Source organism: Marmota flaviventris, chromosome 13 (assembly GCF_047511675.1).
Source record: "Marmota flaviventris isolate mMarFla1 chromosome 13, mMarFla1.hap1, whole genome shotgun sequence".
Lineage (NCBI taxonomy): Eukaryota > Metazoa > Chordata > Mammalia > Rodentia > Sciuridae > Marmota > Marmota flaviventris.
The window spans coordinates 70,174,153-70,199,154 of NC_092510.1; the positions used below are offsets into that span (position 1 = coordinate 70,174,153).

Consider the following 25,002-nt stretch of genomic DNA (forward strand, 5'->3'; position numbering starts at 1 on the left):
TACTTTTGGGCTCTAGGAATTGTCAAAATAATATGCTGTATATATTTAAAACTATGTCTTGTGAGTTCTCAAGTTTAACAGCAAAGAAAGGAAAAATTAGTCATTCCCTCCTTTAACAAATGCCTCTTGAGCACTTGTTATGTTCTAAATACAGGATTAGCAGTGGTGAGCAAAATTAGTTAATGGTACTGCTTTTATTGAACTTGGAACTTCATCAGTTCAACTAGATGTTAGATAACTATACTAATAATGCATAATGTATACCTACAAATTGGATAAAGGCTCAAAGGAATTAGTTGTGGACTAGGGTGTTTGAGATTTCCCAGAGAAAGTTGACACTTGAACCAAGTTCAGAAAAATTAGTAGGAGTAAATATCTTGAGTCAAGATGGGGTTGGAGAGAGGGTAGAAATATTTCAGATGAAAACTGATATGTTGAAGGTCCAATGGTAGAAGAGAGGCAGTATATCATGTTAGAAAAGCTGAGAAACAATGAAGCAAAACTTTTCTGAAGAAAGACCTCCAGTATACTAAGGAAGATGCAAAAGAACAGAATCAGGAATTACTCTGAGCTGGTAAGTCCTATTCCACTTCACTCATGTAAATGCCATGGTTATCACACCTGGTGCTGGGATCTCTGGGTTTTCTCATAGCAGTTGGGTGGAGCTTGTAGCAATGAATGTGCCTGAGAAAGGGAGAAAACTGGTTAAAGGAGAAGCTTCTCTCCTTCCTACAAGTCCTGTTCTTAACCTATTCCAATACTGAGGGTCTGTTCCTTGTCAACATTCAGTTTCTCTCTTCTCTATATCCTGGCCCCTCTCCTCTTAACTTCCTACCTATACTTTTAGGACTTTGAGAAGTAGCTGTTTCTGTTCTTTGTGAGAGAAATTTTAGGTGGACGCAATGGTAGAATGAGTTATGAATATTGAATTTAAGTTGCCAGGGATATTAGAATGAAGGATATATTATTCATAGTTTTTATTTAAATCCAGACTGCATTTTCCCAGACACAGACATATATACACACATTTATTGTTAATTTATTTATTCATCTATTTTGTGGTGCTGGAAATCAAACTCAAGGCTTGGACACCCAAGGTATGGGCTTTACCACTGAGCCATATTCACCATCCCTCCAAGAGAATTTTTAAAATCTGATTGGGGGAGCTGGGGTTGTGGCTCAGTGGTAGAGCACTTGCCTTGCACATGTGAGGCACTGGGTTCAATCCTCAGCACCACATAAAAATTAATAAATGTATAAAATTAAAAAAAATCTGTTAGGAACTTTGATATACTTAAAATAATTCAGTCATTTTTCATTGCCAGTATGTTGCGGAAAGCCTAGGTAATAAATGAGGTAAACATCACTTATTCTAGAGACTGAATGGATTCCAAGGAAAATTTTTTCTTTGTATATTTAGCTTAATATAAACATGTAAGCATACTATTCTGTAGCCTGCTTTTTTCCTAAAATTTGTGAACACATTAATATTTCTGCATTATTTAATTTTTTCATAAGTTTAAATAAAACTTTGTGAACAAAAAATAATTTAAATTTATGTCCTTAAAGCTAAGTCCCTGGAATGAGTCAAAAGTTATAAGGAATTTTGAAACATTGTTAAATTGTTCTCTGAAGAAAGAACCAGTTCTCATTCCTATCAAACACATATGCAAGTGCCTATCTCTGGATACCCTTGCCAGCACTGCTATTGCCATTCTTTTTTATCTTTGTCAAGGTGAAATAGTTCAGTGTTTCAATTTTTTTAGTATTTTTACTTTATCTACTAGTGTGCCCAACATTTGTGTAGGAGCTGAAGTAATTTTATAGACAATGACATATCTGTAGTAAGAAAGATGATTTCTCATATCTCAAGTATGATAGCCACTGCCATTTACAAGGACTTTATAATACAGGGAGGAAGAATGACATAGAATGTAAGAATCAAGTTTATGAATCTAATGGAGACCAGATTAGAAGGGATTTAGTATTTAAAAAGAAAGGATATGTGGACTAGAAGGTAATTTCCAAAAGAATTTAAAAAATGGTTTAAGTGACAGCAAAATTGTCAAAATAAGTATATTACCTCCTAAGGTGACATTCTGAAAAAGTAAATTTCATGTTATGAAATTAGATAATAGTATAAAAACACATAAGAATTTAGTACATTGAAAAATAGAAATGAAGTATTTATCTACACCATAAATAGAAATTCAAAGATTAAAAATATGAAGAAAGTTTAGTAACATGGAGCATGGAGAGAAAAGCCCATACATTTACTTAGTTCCTAAAGAAAACGAGAGATTAATGGAGAGGGGCAGCTGTTGGAAGAGAGGCAGAATTAAAGAGATGCACCAGGCTATGATTTAAGAAGCACAACTAACCCAAGCAGAAATTCTCCCTAGAGCTAGGTGCCGTGGCTCAGGCCTATAATCCATCAGCTGGGAAAGCTGAGGCAAGAGGATCACAGGTTCAAAGCCAGCCTCAGCAACTTAGTGAGGCCCTAAGCAACTCGGTGAGACCCTGTCTCTAAATAAAATACAAAATGGGGATGTGGCTCAGTTGTTAAGTGCCCCTGGGTTCAATCCCTGGTACCAAAAGAGAAAACAAGAAAAGAAATCCTCCCTAGACACTTCAAGAAAGTAAATATAAAATCTTTTCTTTATGTTTATATTTATTTATTTTGTGTTGGGGATCAGACCCAGGGAACTCTACCACTGAGCTATATATGCTCCCAGCCCTTTTCTATTTGGAAACATGCTTTCACTGAGTTGCTGGCCCTGCACTTGTGATCCTCCTGCCTCAGTCTCCTGAGTCACTGAGATTACAGATAGGTATGTGCCACTGTGCCCAGCTGTGTAAAATCTTAAAAGAGGAAAACAAACCTTCAAAGAAACACTACAAGAATAACAGCTGATTAGTCTGGCTAATCTGACACATACACAAAAGCCAGTGGTAATTATTTTCAATATGCTGGAGAAAAACTTGCAGTCTAGATGTTTATACCCAGTAAAAACAGTTTTTTGTCCTTAACAAGAACAAGGATGAAATACGTATTCAGCTTAGTGAATTTGCCAGCAGACCAATTCAATAAATGAATTCTAAGTTCAGAGAGAAGGGAAGTGTTTTCAAATGGAAAGTCTGAGATGCCAGAAGGAATGAAGAGCAGAGAATGTGTTACATATGTTCATAAAACTAAATCCAAAAATGTACTTTGAGAATAATAAAGCTGGAGGTAAAATATACAACAATTGCATGTACATTATGAGGGAATATTGTAAGTTACTTATGTTCTTTGAGGAAGAATTGTATATTATAATGTTACACATATTAATATTATATAAATCATATATATAGATAGATAGACTTCAGTAAGTGTGCATATTAAAAATTTTGAGGAACCAAAAGAAAGAATATAAAATTTCTAGATAAGTAGAACAAAAAGCATATAATAAGGAAAAAGGTTCCAAAAGAAGGTAAGAAAGGGAAAGCGATGGGGTAAGGCAAGACATAAAAGCTCAAAGAATAGCTGAAAATAAATCCCAATATTACTAGTTACAATAAGTACAAAGGTGGTGGTACATGTCTGTAATCCCAGTGACTAGGAAGACCAAGGCCATCCTCAGCAATTTAGCAAGTCGTCTCAAAAAAAGAAAGAAGTTGGGCTGGGATGCAGCACATGGTTGAAGTGTCCCTGGGTTTCATCTTTGGTACTTCCTTCCCCCATAGACACACAAACTCCAACTTAAAAACAAAGGTAAGTGAGGTATGGCATGCCCCTATTCTGGCTTCTCAGGAAGCTTAGGTAGAAGGATCACCTGAGCCCATGAGTTTTGAGACTAGCCTGGGCAACAACATAAGATCCTGTCTCAAAGAAAAGGGGGTGGGGGGGCTGGGGATGTGGCTCAAGCGGTAGTGCGCTCGCCTGGCATGCGCTCGCCTGGCATGCGTGCGGCCAGGGTTCGATCTCTCTCTCTCTCTCTCTCTCTCTCTCTCTCTCTCCCTCTATCTTTAAAAAAAAAAAAAAAAAGGGGACTATTATAGAGAAAAATGTTAAAGGATATAGAAAAATATAACAAAACACATTCTAAAGAAAACTGGTAAGCTATATTATCAGAATAAAATAGGCTTCATGCAAAAAAGTTACTAGAGATAGAATTATTATTATATAGAGAGAATTTTTTAATATTTATTTTCAGTATTCGGTGGACACAACATCTTTATTTTTATGTGGTGCTGAGGATCGAACCCATTGCCCGCGCATGCCAGGCGATGCGTTACTGCTTGAGCCACATCCCCAGCCCGAGATAGAATTATTAACGATAAATATTCAGTTCACCTGGAAGCTTGAATGAGTATTTGCTTATGGATTTAAATGAACCTGGCCTTGAATGAGTCTTATATTTTAAATATAATATAAACATCAAGATTCAATAACTTCAAGGAGAAAACAGGCAAATTTATCATAGAAGATTTTAATACACTACCTCATAGAAGGTTAAACTGAGTTTAGTGTGCCTCAGTTAGACAAACACAAGGATATAAAAGGTGTGAACAGCATCACTTAAAATTTTGCTTTCAAGGGTATATATAGATGCTGGATTCAGTCAGGCCTCATATCAAGCTGATAAACATTGATTCCACTGTACCAGGTTTTTTTTTTTTTTTGTCTTGTTTTACAGTACTAGGAATGCTCTACCACTGAGTCATCCCCAGCACTATTTTCTGAGACAGGGCCTTTCTAAATTTCTTGAGTTGGCCTTAAATTTTAGATCTGACTGCCTCAGCGTTGATTACAGTGTTAAGAAATGGCCTAGCAAGGGGCTGTCAACAACCATCTCACTAGAGAACTGCAGGCCAGCATCTATTCTAACTATTCCTCACTGCTGCCTGGTACCTTCCCCCACACAGAAAATGCTTAAATGTCCAGTGATCATCTGGCTTCCCTAAAGGTAGCTCAGCCTACTTCGAGGCATTCTCCCTATAATTGTCTCTTAGTCATTTGTGGGAACTGCAGCCCCTGGGGAGATCCAGAGAGACGAAAAGCAATCAGATGAGAATAGTAGTACTGCTACAGGTTCATAGTACATTCCCATGGCAGAGTAGAATCTACAGCAGATGAATAAAGCCTATGGGAATGGTTTATGGGTGAATAATTCCTGAACTACAAATCCCTAATTTTTATCATTCTTGTTTATTTTTATCATTATTTAGTGGGATAAGTTTGCCAAAGTCCACTGATTCCATGCCCTCCATAAGCATTAATAATACTCATTTTACCAATGAAAATGATCACAAAAATAGATTTTTCCCCTCTGTATAGTTGCATTTGGTTGGGGGAACTTCAAAGCAGAAAGGTCATTAAATACAAAAGACTTATATCCTGGCTTATGCTCTTAACTGCAGTACTACATTATCTCTTATCTGTTACTTGTTACTACAGTTAAATAGTATGTAAAATTAATAGAAAACATTGAAGGGCTAAATAAATTTAATGTATTTATTGTTACTGCCCCAAAAGCTAAAAAGAAAATTTAGCCCCAGTGATAACTTTCTGTTGATTCTGTTTTTTTTGTTTTAACCCAGGGGCACTCTACCACTGAGCTACATTCCCAGCCCTTTTTATTTAATTTTGAGGGTTGCTGAGGCTGGATACTCCTGCCTCAATCTCCTGAGTAGCTGGGATTAGTTGTGTGCCACTATTCTGTTAAGAGTGATTTTTTTTTTTTTTAACTTATCAAGACTACAGGTTAATTCATGACTATCAATTTAAATTGAAAATTCTTAGAGGAGCTTTATCCAGTTTCCTATTCATGGTTCAGAAAAGGATATCTAAGACAAAAGATTATGGCTATAGTTTCCAAAACTAATAAATGATTGGAAATTACTAGAATAATTTGTTGAACAATTTGAACTACAACTAATATCACTTGGTGAGTATTTTTATAATAAGCTACTCACATTATCACTGATTATTTAAGTTTTGAATACTACATTTAACTATATGTGACAGTTGTACAAAATTTTCATTTTCACTTACAAGGCCACAAATTTTAAGACTGGTAAGTAGTATACCTTAGGCAGGCATAGTGGTACACACTTGTAATCCCAACTACTTGGAAGGCTGAGGCAAGAGAATCAGAAAATTCAAGGCCAGTCTGAGCAACTTAATGAGACCCTGACACCACATGTAAATAAATAAAGGTCCATTGACAACTAAAAAAATTTTTTTTAATATTAGAATGGAATAAAAGGAATTGAAATATACCAAAGTTCTTATATCATACAGGAAGTGATAGAACTAATAATTCATACTTCATTTTTTTAAAAAGTTGATGCATGTTATAAGCTCTTGGGTATACACTGGGGGAAAAGGTAATGTATATTTAATATACTAAGTAGTATAGGGTGAGATATGAATAGTGAAAATAAATTTTAAAAGCAAGAAAGATGAAGCAGGACCTAGAACAGAACAAATAGAAAGCAAAAACTAAGATAATAGATTCAAACTCAAAAATTACTAGTACTTATGTTAAATGTAAATCAATTAAGACAGATTGTTGGTTAGATTTTTTTAATTAATTATTTTGTAGTGCTAAGGATTGAAGCTATGGCTTCACACATGCTAGGCAAGTACTCTACAGTGGGCTGCATCCCCAGCCCTGGTTAGATTTTTTAAAAACTTCTTACTGAAAATAAGAATGTAGAAGTTTTTTTAAAGTAAAAGGATGTCAAGGCATACTACTGCTAGATTTAACAAAATGAAAGATGATATGCTATATTAATATCAGGCCACACAAAAAATAAATCTCATGTAATTTCCAAGGACTGAAATTGACCAGAGTATATTCTTAATGGGAGTACAATTAAACTAGAAATAGAGAAGGTACACATTGTTACTCTATGAGGTGATTCAATATTTTTGTTATAAATACTACCCCATTAACCTGTAGCCACTGTATCCCATTAAAAAAATCCCAACAGTATTTCTTAGTAGGACTTGACATGCTATATATAAAATTCATTTGGGGAAAAAAATGATTTAGCCAAGAAAAATAATGTTTATAAAACAATGAAAAGATCTTGATTTGCCATATAGCAAATATACTATAAATCTTTTAGAAAAAAAGATAGTGTGGTGTTGCACAGAACACAATATAAAAACCAAAACTTAATACGTGATAAAAATGGCATTATAAATGAGAAAAGTGTAGAATTTGATATTGGAGTAGATTCTATTAGAAAAATTACATATCACACCATGTATAAAAATGTAACTAGTTTAAAACAATAACTATTAATTTTATAGATCTTTATTTATAATGTTTAAGAATCTCTTAGAATCATTAATCCATTTACTTATGCACAAAAGGTGGGAAAGTTCCTTCCATGGCTCTTCTAATTAACAACAAAAAAGTGGCTTCTAAAAATGATATATTTTAATTTGAATATTTTTATTCATGTTGATTAACTAGCATAAAAACCTGTCTTAGTCTATTTTCTGTTGCAAAAACTGAATGCAACAGCTGAATAATTTCTAAAGAATAGAATTGTGGGGGGTTGAGGATGTAGTTCAGTCTTGTTCAATAACCAGCACCAAAAGAAAGAGAATTCTTAAGCTGATGATTCTAGAAGACTGAGAAGTCCAAGAGCATGGTGCTTGTATCTAATAAGAACCTTTTGCTTATATCATAACATGGCAGAGGGCATCAAGTGGTGAGATAGAGTAAGCATGCCAGAGAGAACTCACTTTTATATCAAAGCCACTCCTACAGTAACCTGTTAATTCATGAATGGACTTATCCATTCATGGGAACAGAGCCCTTATGATTCAGTCACCTCCCAGAAGTCCCTCTTCTTAACACTGCTACATTGGGAACCAAGTTGCTGGCACATAAAATTTGGAGAACACATTCAAACCATGGCAAAATCCTTCAGGTATTATTAAACTTTGAAGTTCGTATATCTCATAAAAGTGTTTTTGGTAATATCTTTTAAAGGACAATTACATGATTACTAAATAAAGAAAAAATTTTCAATTTAGTAGAGGTTTTTCTGTTTCCGGCTTTATCTAAAAAATTTGTTCTGAATAGAAACTGTTGACTATTTAAAATTTTGTCTTATGCACTTCCATCTTGTGTGTATACATTTCCATTAGCCAGGCATAGTGCTGCACACCTGTAATCCCAGGGACTTGAGAGGCTGAGGCTGAGGCAGGAGGATCTCAAGTTGAGGCTGGTCTCAATAATTTAGCAAGATCCTATGCAAAAAAAAAAAAAAAAAAAAATCTGTTATTGGTACTGAAAACTGGGAAGACTTGAGGTTTCAAAAACTTAGGATTTCATTTGCTAGATCTGAATCTGAAGGAGAAGTGCCCATAGAAAATTGAAACTTTAAATAAAAGACATTGGATTTTCACAAATCAAAATTGAGTTGATAAAAGGTTTGTAAAACTATAACTTACAATAGGGAAAGCCAGAAGGAAGAAAACTAAAAATTATAAAGGAAAAGTCTGATAAGTTTATATCTAATAGACCTGGTGATGTAAGCCAGACCTTTTTCAATACATTTTATAGATAACCGATGAAGAGACATATTATTTGTTCGTATATTTTTTTCACTGAGTTTATTCATATATGCATGTTTATCTATTTTTTTAAATGTATTTTGGAGTTCTTTCATATCCAGGTAAAGATAACTCTTTCTTTTTTATTTCTGCATGGTATGCTAGTTTTCTGAATCCATGGTTTTACTTTTTGAGGTTTGAATTACCCATAGTAAGCCACAGTTCAAAAAGATTATAATAAAAAATTCAAGAAATAAACTAATAAATTTTAAATTTTACGACATTCTGCATAGTTTAATGAAATCTCATCAGCCATCTCTGTCCTACCTAGTATGTAAATGGTCCCTTTGTCCTTAGTATCCACACAGCATATACTACCCACCCACCCATTAGGCACTTAGATTGACTGTCATGGCATCACAGTGCTCGTGTTCAAGTAACTCTTATTTTACTTAATAATGACCCAAAAGTGCAAGAGTAGCAATGCTAGCAATTTGGATATGCCAGTGACAAACCATAAAATATGGCCTTTAAGTAAAAAGGTGAAAATTCTCAATAAGGAAAGACAAAAAAAAAAAAAAAAAAAATCATATGCTAAGGTTGCTAGATGTGCAGTACAATAAAATTTTGAGAGAAAGCCCACATTCACATAACTTACTAAAGCATATTTTTACGATTTTTTTTGTTCTATTTTATTAGTAGTAATTGTTGTTAATCTCTTACTGTGCCTAATTTATAAATTAAATTTATTTAAATTTATTTAGGTGTGTGTGTGTGTGTATGAAAAAACTATACATAGGGTTTGGTACTATCTGCAGTTTCAGACATCCAGTGTGGGTGTCCTGGAATGTATTCTCTATGGGTGAGGGAGGAGTGCTGTTACATACCATGGCTTATTTATTTCATTTTCTTTTCATGTACATTTAGATTACTTTCAGTTTCTCCATTTTAAAGTGAAGCATGTCTTAGTATTAATTTTTCTTTGTATTTATAATGATTATTTCTCTTGATTTAAATTTTCAGAAAATATTGTCAGAAATTGTGCATATTTAAATTTTTGATATATACGAGTACTAGAGGTACTTTGCAAACATTAGGTCTACTATTTTACATCCTATCACATGTATGAGAGAGAGAGTACCATTTCCTATTATTTTTTCTCACAGTGGATGTGATTATCAATAACCAGCAAATGCTAGAAAACTAAACAAGAGAAATGTGTTACTTGCTTTCAGGTCAGTTCTGACAGTTGCTTGTGAACAGACTGAAGTTCTCCTGTTTGACCCTATATCTTCAAAGCACATAAAAACACTTTCTGAAGCTCACGAAGACTGTGTAAATAATATCAGGTCAGTATTATAGTGAACATATGAACTTGATAAGTGTGATTCAAAGTGTTGTTTTATAAGTTAGTGAAAATATGTCATGCCTTGTCCCTCAGTGATCCACGTGTGTAAATTGTGATTCTAATTCCTTATAAAGTTTATTCCTTTAATTATAAAATTTACTATTATTTATTTTGGATTGGAATTTTTCTGAAATATACTGTTCACTTCCATGGTGGTTTTTGTTGTTGTTGTTGTTGTTGTTTCTTTTCTCTTTGTATATCAAGACCATCATTATGAACCTCGCCATGTATTATGCTAGTCCTGTAATGCCTTTTGTGCTAATAATCTGTGTAGAATTATGGCAATCCTGTTAGTTAACATTTCTCACCACACCACTACCCCTTAAGTCCAGATGAGGAAGAAAGACATGCATAGAGAATTTCTTTGTAGCATTGTTGAAGCTCCTTATATTCTCATTAATGTGGGAAGTAAATTACAATTGAATGGTTTGGTGGATTAATATGCAGTCATCAATGGTTGTAGAGACTACATAGCAACATAGTCAAATGGTTGGGATGATATAGAATAAAATAATGATAAAATTGTGCAAATATGAAATAAAGCAGAAGAAAAAGATTAAAAAGAAATGCTTTAAAGTGCTAACAGTAGTTTAGTTGGAATGGATGGATTATCTTTAATTTTATAAACTGTATGAAATGAGATTTGTTACTTTTATGATTATTTAAATATTCTATAAATGAAAAAATTGAGGAAATTACTTCTAGTCAAGGTAACATACTGAGTTTTGATATAACCGCTTTGCTCCAAACACAATAGAACAGTAAATTAAAATTAAATAGCACAAAAAATATAGCCAGGTTCTGAAATAATATAAACATTTTTGTGGGCCAGGAATGGAGCACAGATAAACTTTGAGCTGGTCTGAAACCATAGGCCTACTGGGTTTCATTCTAGCATTGATATCTAATGGTTTTGTTGCATTCAGGTAAAAGAATTTAAAATGCTAGTTTTTTGTGAGGCAGGAACCAGAGTCAGAATTAGTACATGAATCCAAGGGTTTAGTTGGAATCTTTGTCTCATTGGTGAAAGTCTGAAAAAAAGGCAAAAGTTCTTTACTATTTGGTGCTATAGGTTTTAGCTGATAAATACTCAGCCTCATCAACAAGAATTGAATAAAGCCGCTTATCCTATCAGTGACTGAATGTTACGTGTGATATTTCCAATATCTTGAAACTGAAGCCCTGAAATGTCATTATAAACCCTGGCTGTAGACATGGACCCCAAATGGCCAAGTGTAGACACTCTTAAAAACATTAAATAGGGAGACAGAAAAAAGTTAAAAACTTTTCCTACTCTGGCCTATAACCAAAACTCCAAAATTCATGGAGACATCTAAAATTAATATTATAACAGAATCAACCACCAGAACAGGCATTGTCTCTGGATGAAATTAATTTATGGAGTAGTCCAACAAAGTCTTTATTTTAAAAAATAAATTATTTATTTTTTCTTTGACTAGGTAATACATGCACGTGGTACAAAATTCAAAGGTACAAAAGGGTAAACAGTGAAAAGTAAGTCTATTTCCACCTCTGTCGCCTAGCCACCCAGTTTCCCTCCCCAGAGGCAACCACTATTACCAATTCTTGCTCTCCTTTCTAAGATAGTTTATGCATGTACAACCATATAAATATATACGTACATATATTTTATATAAATGGTAGCATTCTACATTATTATATGCCTTGTCTTTTTCACTGAATATAGAGATCATTCCATATTAGTATCCATGGGATGATCTTATTCTTTTTAACAGCTGCATGGTATTCCATTGATTGGGAGAAACTTTGAAACTTTTTTTTAGGATGCTCAAAGAAATGAATTAAAGGATACTCTCAAAGAGAATTCAAAGTTATAAAACAAACAGCTTAAACAAGAACACATCAATGTAGTAAAGAACCAGCCAGAATACTTGGAAATTTAAAATGTAGTTGGTATATTAAAAACTCAAAAAGAGGGAGAGGGGCTGAGAGTGTAGCTAATGGTACAGCACTTGCGTAACATACACAAAGCCCTTGATTTGATTCCTACCATTGAGTAGCAAGGGTATATTTAGAGCTGGCTCAATTGTAGGGTTGGAAGCCCGATTGTAGGGTTGTATAGCTCAGAGAAAGAGAACATGCTTAGCATATGTGAGACCCTGGGTTTAATCCTTAGCACCAAAATTAAAAATAAAAAACTCAGAAGCCAGGAGTGTTGGCACAGAACTGTAATCCCAGCGGTTTGGGAGGCTAAGGAAGATTGTAAGTTTAAAGCCAGCCTCAGCAAAAATGAGGTGCTAAGCAGCTCAGTGAGACCCTGTCTCTAAGTAAAATACAAAATAGGGCTGGGGATATGGCTCAGTGGTTGAGTGCTCCTGAGTTCAAACCCCGGTACCCCTCAAAAAAAACCTCAGTAGATGAGATAGACTTTACCCTTTATATGATAGATGAATTAATTAATGAGTTAGAAAATAGTACTAAAAATTTCAGGCACACACGAAAAAAAAACTTTTAAAAATGTAAGCTGTTAAAAGACAGCATTAATTGAGAGACTCCAATGTATAGGAAGGATTGCAAAAAAAAGTTTTTTTCAAGGATTGGTGGAAAATTAATTTTATAATGGCATAAAATTTTTAGTATTGGAGAGGGACCAGACTTCTCAAATCAAAAGTTAGCTTTAGGGCCCCTATCGGTGGCGCATGCTATCATTCCAGCGGCTCTGGAGGCTGACACAGGAGGATTGCAAGTTTAAAGCTAGCCCCAGCAATGGCGCGGCACTAAGCAACTCAGTGATACCCTGTCTGTAGATAAAAATACAAAATAGGGCTGGGGATGTCCTGCAGTAGTTGAGCACCTCTGAGTTCAATCCACAGTACCAAAAAAAGTTAGCTTTAGGGCTGAGGTTGTAGCTCAGTGGCAGAACACTTGCCTAGCACATGTGAGGCACTGAGTTCAATCCTTAGTACCACATAAAAATAAATAAGTAAAAAATAAAGGTATTTTTGACCATATACAACTAAGAAAAATATTTTAAAAAGAAAGTTAGCTTTAGACAAAGCAAATTAAATAAAGATAAATCTACATGTTGTGCTGAAACTTGGGAATATCAAAGATCAAGGGAAAAATTTAAAAGCCACTTAGATTAGAAGCCTGATTAAATAGAGAAGCAAAATAATGTTCTGTACCACATTATATTCCAAGTAACTATTAATCCAGATGGAATAATTTTAATTAGGTTAAATGTTATTGTCAATAGCATAAAGAATATAATTTAGAGATTTTTGAGGAGTACATTTAAAACTAAAACTCAAAGCCAAGCATGGTTGAGCAGGCCTGTAGTACCAGCAAGGAGGGAGCCACTGTGGCAGGAGGATTGCTTGAACCCCAAAGATCAAGGCCAGCCTGAACCACTAAGCAATACCCTATCTCAAAGAGGAATAAAACAAAAACAAAAAAACTGGGGCTGGGGATATAATTCAGTAGGAAGAGAGCTTTCCTAGTGTGTGCAAGGCTGTGAGTTTGATGTCCAGTACTGCAAAACAGTAACAATAATTAAAAAAAACCAAACCTCTGGATTTAGCAATATCCAATACAAATGTAATGTTGGCCACATGTAATTATCAATTTTATAGTAGTTATGTTAAAAAAAAGAGAGACAACATTAATCTTTAATAACATATAACTCAAAATGTCCAAAATATTATCCTTTTAACATGTAATCAAATATAAAAATTATTGAGATAGTTTACTTTCACTTTTTTCATCATGTGACTGACTAATGGCTACCAAATTGCATAGTATAGCTCTAGACAGTGAAAACAAATAGATTGAATATATGGGAGAGTTTTGTTCAGTGTGAAGATATAATATATTAAGACCTTTAACCATGTTTAGGAAGAAGATAGTAGTATTAAGTAATTTCAAATGCTTTAAAATTAATGCATAATTAAATATATACAATAAAAAACCCTAAAGTGATGGAAATAAAAGTTATAACTTTAAAATAAGCTAAAGGTGGGGAGAGAATATTGAAAACTTGATCATTAGAAGATAGGAAAGCTATAAGAAGTTACAAAAAAAAATTAAAGCAAAGGAAAGAGGGAATAAATGGAAAACAAGTAGAAAGGGACCAGACATGGTGGTGCATGCCTATAATCCCAGCAACTCAGGAGGCTGAGGCAATGGGCCCTAAATGAGGCAGGAGGATCACAAGTTTGAGGCCAGCCTCAGCAACTTAGCAAGACCCTATTTCAAAATTTTAAAATTTAAAAAAATGGGCTGGAGAAGTGGCTTAGTGGTTAAGCACTGCTGGGTTCAATCCCCCATACCAGAAAGGAAAAAAAAAAAGAAAGGGTTCCAAAAATATGAATAGTTCACAGTAAATATAATGTGTTGATATTCTTTATTAAAAAACACATAGTCAACAATTTGAATAAAAAACAAAATCATTATATATTCATTTTAGAGATACCAAACTAACCAGAAGTAGGAGATTATCACTATGAGACAGGTGAAACAACAAAGGCATTAATAAGGATAAAACAACAGTACATATAAAAGGAGAAATCTGCCAAAAAGATAAAATAATCATGAACATTTATGTACCGTAAACATAGCTTTTAAATGTACAGAGCAAAACCAATATTAAGAATTACAAGTTTACAGTCATAATGAGAATATTTTATTTTATTTTATTGCTGGTACTGGAATTGAGCCCAGGGGTGCTCTACCATGGTTTAACATCCCTAATCCTTTTTACTTTTATTTTGAGACAAGGTCTTGCTAAATTGTCATGGCTGTCCTGAACTTTTGATTTCCCTGTCTCAGCCTCACAAATTGCTGGGATTATAGGTGTGTGCCACTGTGCCAAACTATAGTGAAATATTTAAGTTGTTTTATTTTGGGGGGTGGGGGATTGAACCCTAGGGGCATTAACCACTGAGCTGTATCTCCATATCCCTTTTTTTTTTTTTTTTTTATTTAGAGACAAGGTTGCTTAAGGCCTCACTAAATTGCTGAGGCTGGCTTGAACTCTCAGTCTTCCTGTCTTAGCCTCCCGATTACAGGTGTGTGCCACAGTGCCTGGCTTTAGTACAGTTCTAATACTTGTAAATTGACCAGATGAAAACTAGCCTGTAGAAAATTGTTAAATATCCTAAATAATCTTTCCTAGTAAAAACGCAAATGCTGAATAAAGTATTTTATCCATATGTGTGTGTGTGTGTGCGCGCGCGTGTGTGCATATACATATATTTTAAAATATATAGTTGAATGGATAACAAAGAATTCCTCATGCCAAAAATGAATGCAAAGGATTAAACAGGTGTTCCACTAGCTTTTAGCCCAGAAGCATCTGCCAAGTGCAGATGACCCGAAAACTCAAAGCTTTTTTAGGGGGAGGGCAAGGACCAGGGATTGAACTCAGGGGCTTGGCCACTGAGGCATATCCCCAGCCCTATTTTGTATTTTATTTAGAGATGGGATCTCACTGAATTGTTTAGGGTCTCACTTTTGCTGAGGCTGGCTTTGAACTCCCAATCCTCCTGCCTCAGCCTCCTGAGCCACTGGGATTATAGGTGTGCTCCACTACACCTGGCAAAGCTTCTGTTTTGACAAGTATGAGAAGTACAGGGAACAGGAGAATTAATTTTAGGGCCAGTTCAAAATAAAGATTCTAACAGGAAACTCTGCATAAGACACCAAAGAGTTCACTTTCAACATAAAGGCAGTCTGTAAAGAAGCCATTTTGTTCATCTAGACTGGCATTGGGTAAAGTGATGTCAGAAAATCTTCTTTGTGATTATCTTACTATAGACCAATCCTCATGCATGTGTAGGGTCAAAATTCAACAAAGTTTTTCATAAAGCTTAATTTTAAAATTCATGTTGAGCAGCAGTGGGCCAAGAATTGCTGAGAGAATTTTGGAGGACTTAAGATGATGGGAGTAAGAGCTGGGCATAATAATGCATATCTGTAATTCCAGCAGCTTGGGTGGCTGAGGCAGGAGAATTACAAATTCAAGTTCAAATCCAGCCTGGGGAACTTAGCAAGACCCTATCTTAAAAAATAAAAAGGAGGGCTGGGCACATAACTCAGTTGGTAGAGTGCTTACCTGGCATGCACAAGGCCATGGGTTTGATCCCCAACACCAAAAAAATAAAAAGGACTGGGAATGTAGCTCATTGGGTAAAGTACTCCTGGGTTCTATTCTCAGTTCTGCAAAAAAGAAAAAGGGGGGGGGGAGATGGAAGTAATCACCCCATTCAGGTATCAAATGTAGTCTCAGGACAGGGATAGATTAAGTGATGGTATATTAGAATATAGAGCTCTTAGAAGCAGACCTATGGATATATGAAAAATTTATATATGATAGCAGAGGCATTACAAATTGATGGGAGGAAAAATAGAAAAGTTTAAATATATAAAACATATGACTTAGATATATAAATAAAATTAGATCTCTGCCTATACCATAAGTGAAAATAACTTCCAGTTAAAGACCTAATTATGAAAGCAAGCCTTTAAAGCTTTGGAAGAAAGTATAGAATATGTTTGTGTCTTAAATGTGAGAAAAGATTGTTGAGACACTAAGAGCAGAAATCAGAAGGATTGATAAGCGCAGCTACATAAAAATTTAAGACTTCATTCTATTTTACTATAGACAATATAACAGTATGAGAAGATATAATCTAGTTAAAGATATTTTCAATATCATACTCAAGAAAGATTAATATCTAGAATAAATAAGACAATAACCCTATAACAAAAATAGAGAATCACATAAGAGAATAAATATGGAAAGATATTCAAATTTACTAGTTGTGGAAATACAAATAAAAATAACAGTGAAGAAATATCAAGTATTGGCAAAGATGATGAGAAATAGGAACTCTTAGATATCATTGGAGTATAAATTGGTAAAAATTACTTTGAAAAGCAGTTTGGCAATATCTTGTAAAATTGAAGATCATTATTTTTAAGAGAATGCACTTGTGAACAAAGGTATGTAAAGAACGGAAAGTTCATTTTAGCATCATTAGTGGTAGAGAAGAGCTAAGAATAATTTGAATGTCCATCAAGAGGAGAAAACATAAATAAATTCTGATATACTTTACAATGGAATACTATACATCAGTTAAATGAACTAAAAGCATCGACATCTGATACATACCTCAGAAATGTTAAGATCAAGGCAGAAAAGCAAATTGTAGAATGAAACTATACAGTGTGATACCATTTATATAAAGTTTGAAAACTTCACAAACATGAGCTTGATGAAAGCATGTGTTTGTTCTGTTTTATTCTAGCACCTAGAACTGTGCCTTATACATAGTGAGTGGGTGCTCATTAAACTTTTACAGAATAAATTGGATGCAAAATAATGTTAAATTATTGCTTGATACATATATATGAATTCATGATATTAAAAACTTGCATGGGGAATAACAACAAATTTTGGATAGTGGTTCCCTCTGGAGAGAGGGAGGGAGGGGAATGGGGTTGGGGAGGGATACACAATATACTTCAACTGTGTTCGTAATGTTAAAAAAAAAACCTGAAATATAACAAAATGTTAAAATTCGATAAAGCTGGGTGGTGGGTATCACAGATGTTTGCTATATTATTAATAATTTTCTCTGTGTTTCTAATATTTTACCATATAAATTTTTCTCATCTCAAAAAGAATAGACTTTATCAAGATGTTTGCCCCTGCTCAAAATGACCTTTGACTAATCTGCTGTTAAAATTTGTTCTTTGTCAATGTCAGCTTTCATTTGCTGCTGTCATTATGTGCCTGCCACAGCACCCCATGCCAACGAATTTGAATCTGCTTCTTCTGATCTGTTGAATAGAAAAATGGATTTTGAAGCTTGTTTAGAAATACATCTAACTTAAGAGTTTTCAGCGAGGGTCTGAAGGGGTCTTCTGATGCATGAGCTGAAGTGTGCGTTACTTATTAATAATACTAACTTTTGTTTTTTGAGATCTTACTATAAACCAAACCTTCTGTGAAGCACTTTTTTTTTTTTAATTTTGTAGTTACAGATGGACACATTACCTTTATTTTATTTATTTATCTTTATGTGGTACTGAGGATCGAACTCAGTGCCTCACACATGCAAGACGAGCACTCTACCACTGAGCCACAACCCCAGCCTGGGAAGAACTTTTAATACATTATTTTGTTCATTCTTTAGAGTGTTCCTATGTAAGACAGATATTGTACCAGTTTTAAGAAATAGAGAAATTGCAACTCAAATAAAGCGACTTACCTAAGGTCATATATATATAGCAGGTGGTAGAAATGAAATTCATATTCAGCTCCATTAGACTACTTCATTGTACTCTTCAGAGATGTGGGCATACATGTTCTTGTTTGGTTCTATATAGTCGTTTTGCACATATTTGGAAATGTCTTCTAGTTCATTTCTTAGTTTTGTAGATTACATATCTTGTGAAATAAAAACATAAGTAGTTGTGGAGATTGTTTTCTGCTACTTCATGTTTTGAGATAGGGTAAAGTCTGTAACTTAAATATGTACACCATTCAGACAGGTTTACTTCTTTCTCAGTCATGTGGACTCAGTACTTAGATTTCAGAGTCCATTCAGCAATTCAGGTCACCCTATTATGAGGGCATAGGGAGAAGCCCTGAAGTCATTGTAAGAATATTTACTAATACCCATTTAAATATCCCAGGCTCTATTTCTTCCACTGGTTTTGTTGCTCTCTTGCTGATTGTTGTATTTAAAACAATATGATGCAATGCAGTGTGTATCTGTGAGAACATGGAATTTTTCTTGTAAAGGACAAAGAATTTCACAAAACCCTAAAAGTGATATTAGAGAACTGGTTAAGTTACATATAAAATCATTGGTAAGTGAGGATTGGATTTAGTTAGACAAATTATCAATTAGAATAAAGAAAAATAACAGAAATAATGACAGACACCTCAAAGATGATGTGACTATCTCACAGGACTAAGGAAGGGCTTTTGGGAAAATTGATAAAGCCTTTGAATATTTATTTAAAAATTACACTCATTTTGATTTATACAGAGTTCAAATATGAAATGGGTGTATCCTGTCATAATTTCATTGGAAGGATTATACCCCCCAAACCCTAAATTTAGTTTATTCTTGCTCTCAGAATTTGCACATGGTTACATAAATAGAAAAAAAAAATTATTTTTGTAATTTTTAGTTTAAATTTTTTAAGGTACTCAACACCATTTTCATTTAGACATTGAAATGTCAGCACCTATTTTAAGAGAATTCTCATTCAATTACTTTTTTCCTTTAGCCAATTATTCTCTGATAATGAAGACCTACTTCCATATAATCCAAATGTGAGTTTATCCAGAGTTGTTATAATCATATGTTGAAGTTTGGTGGGGACATTTAGAGAAGTTCGGTGATGCAGAAACACATAGATTTCAGTATATGTAAGGTGTCTCCTATTTTCAGGACTGTGGAGTTATAAATACTTTACAATTATTACTAGGCCATACTGAGTTTTAGTTTGAGAGGACAGGGCCATGTTTCCGAGAACTTCTCTAATATTTTACATTTCTACATCTGCTTATTTGGGGATTAAAGCTGTCTTAGGTGCTATAACTGATGATCTCATCAACATTGTTAGTAGTCTATGAATTATTCTCTTTGCCAATCATTCTCTTGTTTTTTAAAAGGTACAAAACAAGCCAACAAAAGTCAAAGTATTGAATTTTTCATTAAGGTAAACTCAACTCAAAACTGTTAACTTTTTTGCCAAGATTATATTTTTTCTGCATTTTGAAGTTAAATATCCTTTTATGTAACATTTATTTTTTTCAACTGATTCTATAACAAAAATTTAAAAACTGATCCCCCATCTTACTTTATTTTTTATGAAAATTCAAGAGTTTGGGAACCTAGTCATCTAGGAGAGATCCCTTCAACTATTCTCTAATCATCTTGCTGTCTTCCTTAAAACCCTTCAAGTGACCAGGCACTGTGACATATGCCTATAATCCCCATAATCTCAGCTACTCAGGAACCTGAGGCAAGAATATCATAAATTCAAGGCCAGCCTGGACGGCTTTGTGAGGCCCTGTCTCAAAACAGAGCTAGGAATGTAGCTTATTGGTAGACACCTGGGCTCAGTCTCCAGTACTGCAAAGCAAACAAATAAAAAAACCGTCAGGGGGAACACTGTGAGCCACAGCAATATAATCTCACTGAGGTGTTTTTTTGTTTTTGTTTTGCAATACTGGGGATTTAGTCATGGGTTGTTCTACCACTGAGCTACATCCTGGTCCTTTTTATTTTTATTTTTTTGAAAATTTGAGACAAAGTCTCATTAAGTTCCCTGGATTGGTCTTGAATTTGTGATCCTTCTGCCTTAGGCCTCCCAAGTTGCTAGAATTAGCAATGCACACTGAAGTTGTTGTACATATAATATTTTTGTAGACTGAATAAAATATTTGGTAGTATATTAATACATATTTCAAGTATATGAAGATACTCATTAAGGTTGACTTACTTTCCAGTAGCCTTTTGTATTTTTTAAGATTTTTATTTGTTTGTTTTGTGGTGCTAGAGATCAAACCCAGGACCTTGCAAATGTTAAAGACAAATGCTCTGCCACTGTACTGTAATCCCCAGCCCTAAAATATTTTGGAGTGTATTTTTTTTCATCCATAAAATTCCATCAAGTATGAAAGCCATTGAACTAGCTGTACTTTGCAAAGCCTCATTAGTAAAGGTAAATCTACATGAGAAAAAATAGATTTAATGATAAAAGAATTAAAATTTTGATGTAGTAAGAAAACATAGACTACGTTAAAAGATAGGAATGTATGTGGAAAATGTATGAAATATATTGTATTTTTAAATCTCAGATATATTATCTTTACTATAAAGAGATTTTTACGGGCTGGGGTTGTGGCTCAGTGGTAGAGTGCTCGCCTAGCATGCACATGCATGAGGCACTGGGTTCGATCCTTAGCACCACCACATAAATGTAAAATAAAGATATTGTGTCCACTTAAAAAAAAAAGAGAGAGAGAGATTTTACAACTCAATAATAAAGATAATACTGCAGGGTAGGTATGTAGCTCAGTGGTAGAGCACTTGCCTAGCATGCTGGAGGCCCTGGGTTCAGTCCCTGTACCCTGTCCCACCCCCCCCCCCCCCAAAAAGAAAAAAAGTGGTTTTGTTGATAAAAGCTAAAAGAGACAAAAACTGAGAAAAAAAATAATTTTGTTGATAAATCTTTAATGAGATGGTGAAATATTTGAGATGTTGGTTTTAAAATACAGAAATTAAGCTGAACATCAATAACTGGTTATTTTTGGTGATATATTTTTTCCCATTTAAAAATATTTTCAAGAAAAACTTATAATTAAAAAAATTGTTTATTGGGGATTGTTATGGAATAAATCCATGATATGTCCCCTACCTGTCTCTATTTTCCCGCAAGTAGCATTCCTTGCCTCTGTACCTTTGCTTATCTCTTGGCTACTTGGAGTTCCTGCTTATCTTTTGTTGGTACCAGTGAGACCACCATGAAGTCTTTCCTAGTCATCCTCTTTCCTTTTTTTATTCCACATAATTATTTTATGTAATTATGTATTTATAATGTCTTCACTAGGTAGTGAACACTTCTTATTTATTTAATAAATATTTGTTGATGCCTATGTGCCTGGCACTGTTTGTTGGGTACTACAATTCTAAGCATGAACTAGGCAGCCTTCAAGGAGTTTATAGCTTTGTAAAGTTATTTCTTTCACTGTAGTTTGAGGTATTATGATATAATTGTAGAATGATTTGGGAACTAAGAGAATTGATAGATCTACCCCATATTGACAGAAAGGGAAGGCTTCCTGGAAGGGATGATAGCTAAATATTAAAAAGAAAGCAAGAGTTAGCCATATCAAGGGGCAGGGGGAAGATGGGCCTGGAATTTTAAAACCAGGATAAGTTTTGAGGTCACAATGGTGTTTGTGGATATTGAAATTAATTTCTGACAAGAATTTGTATGGTTTTATCTTGGAAGGATCTCTAGATTTTATTTCTTTTGCAAGAGATTAAGAAAGTTGTGTATAACACTATATATTAGAGAGATCATCCTAATGTTAAATTAAACCAGTTTAAGTGTGAATGTTAACTTTGCTATCTTTTAAGTAAATGTATAAAAATATACTCTTGCTAAGGATTGAGAAATTAGTGCAAAATAAAAAGTCTAAATTATAAGAGTGTTTCAAATAAGTCTGTCCTGTAATCTTAACTGGTCCTAATAAAATGTTGCTAAATGAGATTCCTTGGGGAATGCCTTTGAATTAATAAATTAAAATGATGGCAATTTGAAAAGCATTTTTAATGTAAATATTCTAGATTTAAAGGGATGTTAATTATAGCAGAGTAAATATTTCTCATTATTAAGTTCTTTCCTTCTATTCTGTCTACCTGTGCCTACTTCCAGTTCCAAAAAACATCAGTAATTTAAAGGAAATGGATCAAATTACATTGTGGCTCTTATTAAATCTTAGTGGCCTGGCCCTGTGATTATGTAAATTATACTTACAGTTAATTGTATATCAGAATCACTAGATTTGTACAATGAGTTTATAGTCATTTGTTTTTCCTCTTTCTTGATTAGGTAATATAGAGATCGTTTCTCAACAAATTTTCCTCAAGAAGAGATTAAATAAACCAGTTTTTCTTTTCTGCTTTTGTAGATTTCTTGATAACCGGCTGTTCGCTACCTGCTCTGATGACACTACAATAGCATTATGGGATCTGAGAAAATTGAACACCAAAGTATGCACTTTACATGGTCACACTAGCTGGGTGAAGAACATCGAATACGATACTAATACAAGACTCTTAGTAACATCAGGATTTGATGGAAATGTCATTATTTGGGACACTAACAGGTTTGTAACAGGAGACCATATTAGGATTATGAATAAAAACATTTTTTTTTTTAATTGTGAGCAGGACTGGGGATATGGCTCAGTGGTAGAGCACTTGCCTGGCATGTGTGAGGCCTGAATACCACAATCCCCAGTACCACAAAAATAAACAGATAAAATGGTGAACAAATTCAGTATTCTACTGAAGCCTCAAGAAAAAAAACTGGCTTTAGAAAAAACAAAAAGTGATTCCATTTTTTGTTACTTAATCATATTACAACTAAAAACTTTAGAGTTCAGGGTATGATTCAGTGATAGCATCCTTGCCTAGTGCACATGAGGCCCTGGGTTTGATGCCCAACACTGCAAAAATCAAAAAGTAAATAAGCAAAAATTTTGTATGATAAAGAGACCAAGGCATATAGCTAATGATTGAAAACTGCTGTATAAAATGAATTTCCTGAGATTAAGGAAAAATGTTTTTATTATTTCCTTTGTGAAACTAAAATATTTCTTACTCTTTGTTCCTTCAGTTCTAAATCTATTTATTTTGTAATTTTTGCAATTTTTTTTTTCATACATTAAAAGAGTATTCTCAAGTGAGTGACACTGATCCTGAAAGTAATGTTTGGAAACACAGTATGGGGCAGTTTGGGTTATCATTGTTGGGGAAAAGGGAGGATTTCTATGGCATTTGTTGGTAGGACCATAGTTTCTATGGTCTATTTTTCACTTTGGACCAATTGACCCACCTAAAATGCAAGTTATACCTCCACTGAGAAACATTTGAATAAAATGTTTGCTAATAGAGAATTTGATTATTTGAAAATTGAAGTTTGAGAAATAATTAAAATATACCTATTGCAAACTGGTGAAATGATAATATAGTAACACATCAGGATTATTTTCAAATATGCTCTTCAGAGATCATATGTAAAAAGGGGATAATATTAAAGATTTCTAGATGTACATTTTGAGTAGAGGATACAGCTATTGATCATCTTTAGACAAACATAAACATATATGTTAGAATTTAGAGGCAAATGTGTATTTTTTAATCTAGAAAGAAAATTTGAACAGAAATAAAAACGACAATTTCCAAATCTATAGAAGGATAAAAAACTAATAAGACAGTAGAAATAGAGAAGGGGAGAAAAAAAGAATCATTTAAAAAATAAACAGGTGCCAGGCATAGTGGTGCATGCCTATAATCCCAGCATCTCAGGACGTTAAATCTGGAGGATCACAAGTTTCAGGCTAGATTCTGCAACCTAGTAAGACCTTCAGCAACTGAGTGAGACCCTGTCTCAAAATAAAAAACACTGAGGATGTAGGTTTACCTCAGTGGTAAAGCATCCTTAGTTTAATTCCCAGTCACCCCCCCGCCCCCGCCAAAAAAAAAAAAAAAGGTAAGTAAGGTAGCACAGAATATGGTAGGCACATAACCTACAAATCAATCTAGACATCAGTAATGATAAATATATATGAACTAAACTAGCCAGTTAAAAAATAGTGTTAAATTGGATTTAAAAGTAAAACTAGCCAGGCATAGTAGCTCACACCTGTGATCCCAGCTACTTGGAAGACTGAGGTGGGAGGAGCCAGCCTGGGTAATTTAGTGAGATGCTTTCTCAAAATAAAAAGGGCTGGGAATATAGCTTAGTGGTAGAGCACCCCTGGGTTCAATCCCCAGTACTGAAAAGAAAAGAGAAATTCTCTCCCCATCTTTAGAGACTTATAAACTCATTTCCTAAGTAATTCAGAATGTCAGAAGATAGACTGAAAATTGATGAACTTACTTTAAAAACGTAAAAACTAAAAGGATAAACCCAGTAAAAGTAGATGTATGTCCGGGTGCAGTGGCACATACCTGTAATCCCAGCAGCTTGGGAGGCTAAGCCAGGAGGATTAGAATTCAAAGCCAGCCTCAGCAACTCAGCAAGACCTTGTCTCTAAATAAAAATATAAAAAAGGGCTGGGATATTGCTCAGTGATTAAGCCCCCCACCCCCGTGGGTTCAGCCCCCACAGCAGGGAGTAGTGGCACATGCCTATAATACTGGCTACTCAGGAGGTTGAGGGAGTAGGATTTGCCAGTTTGAGATCAGCCTCACCAATTTAACAAGGCCCTAAGCAATTTAGTGAGACCCTT

The 25,002-nt window shown here is 34.2% G+C and overlaps 1 protein-coding gene across 1 annotated transcript in view; it reads left to right on the forward strand.

Moving 5' to 3' along the window:
* The window catches only part of Dcaf10 (DDB1 and CUL4 associated factor 10), a 45,465-nt gene that overhangs the window by 1,510 nt on the left and 18,953 nt on the right, over positions 1–25,002 (forward strand). Inside the window, exons 2-3 of the mRNA XM_027931077.2 lie at positions 9,799–9,912; positions 22,675–22,872. Of these exons, the coding sequence (XP_027786878.2) occupies positions 9,799–9,912; positions 22,675–22,872 (312 nt within the window). The remainder of the gene's footprint in view (positions 1–9,798; positions 9,913–22,674; positions 22,873–25,002) is intronic.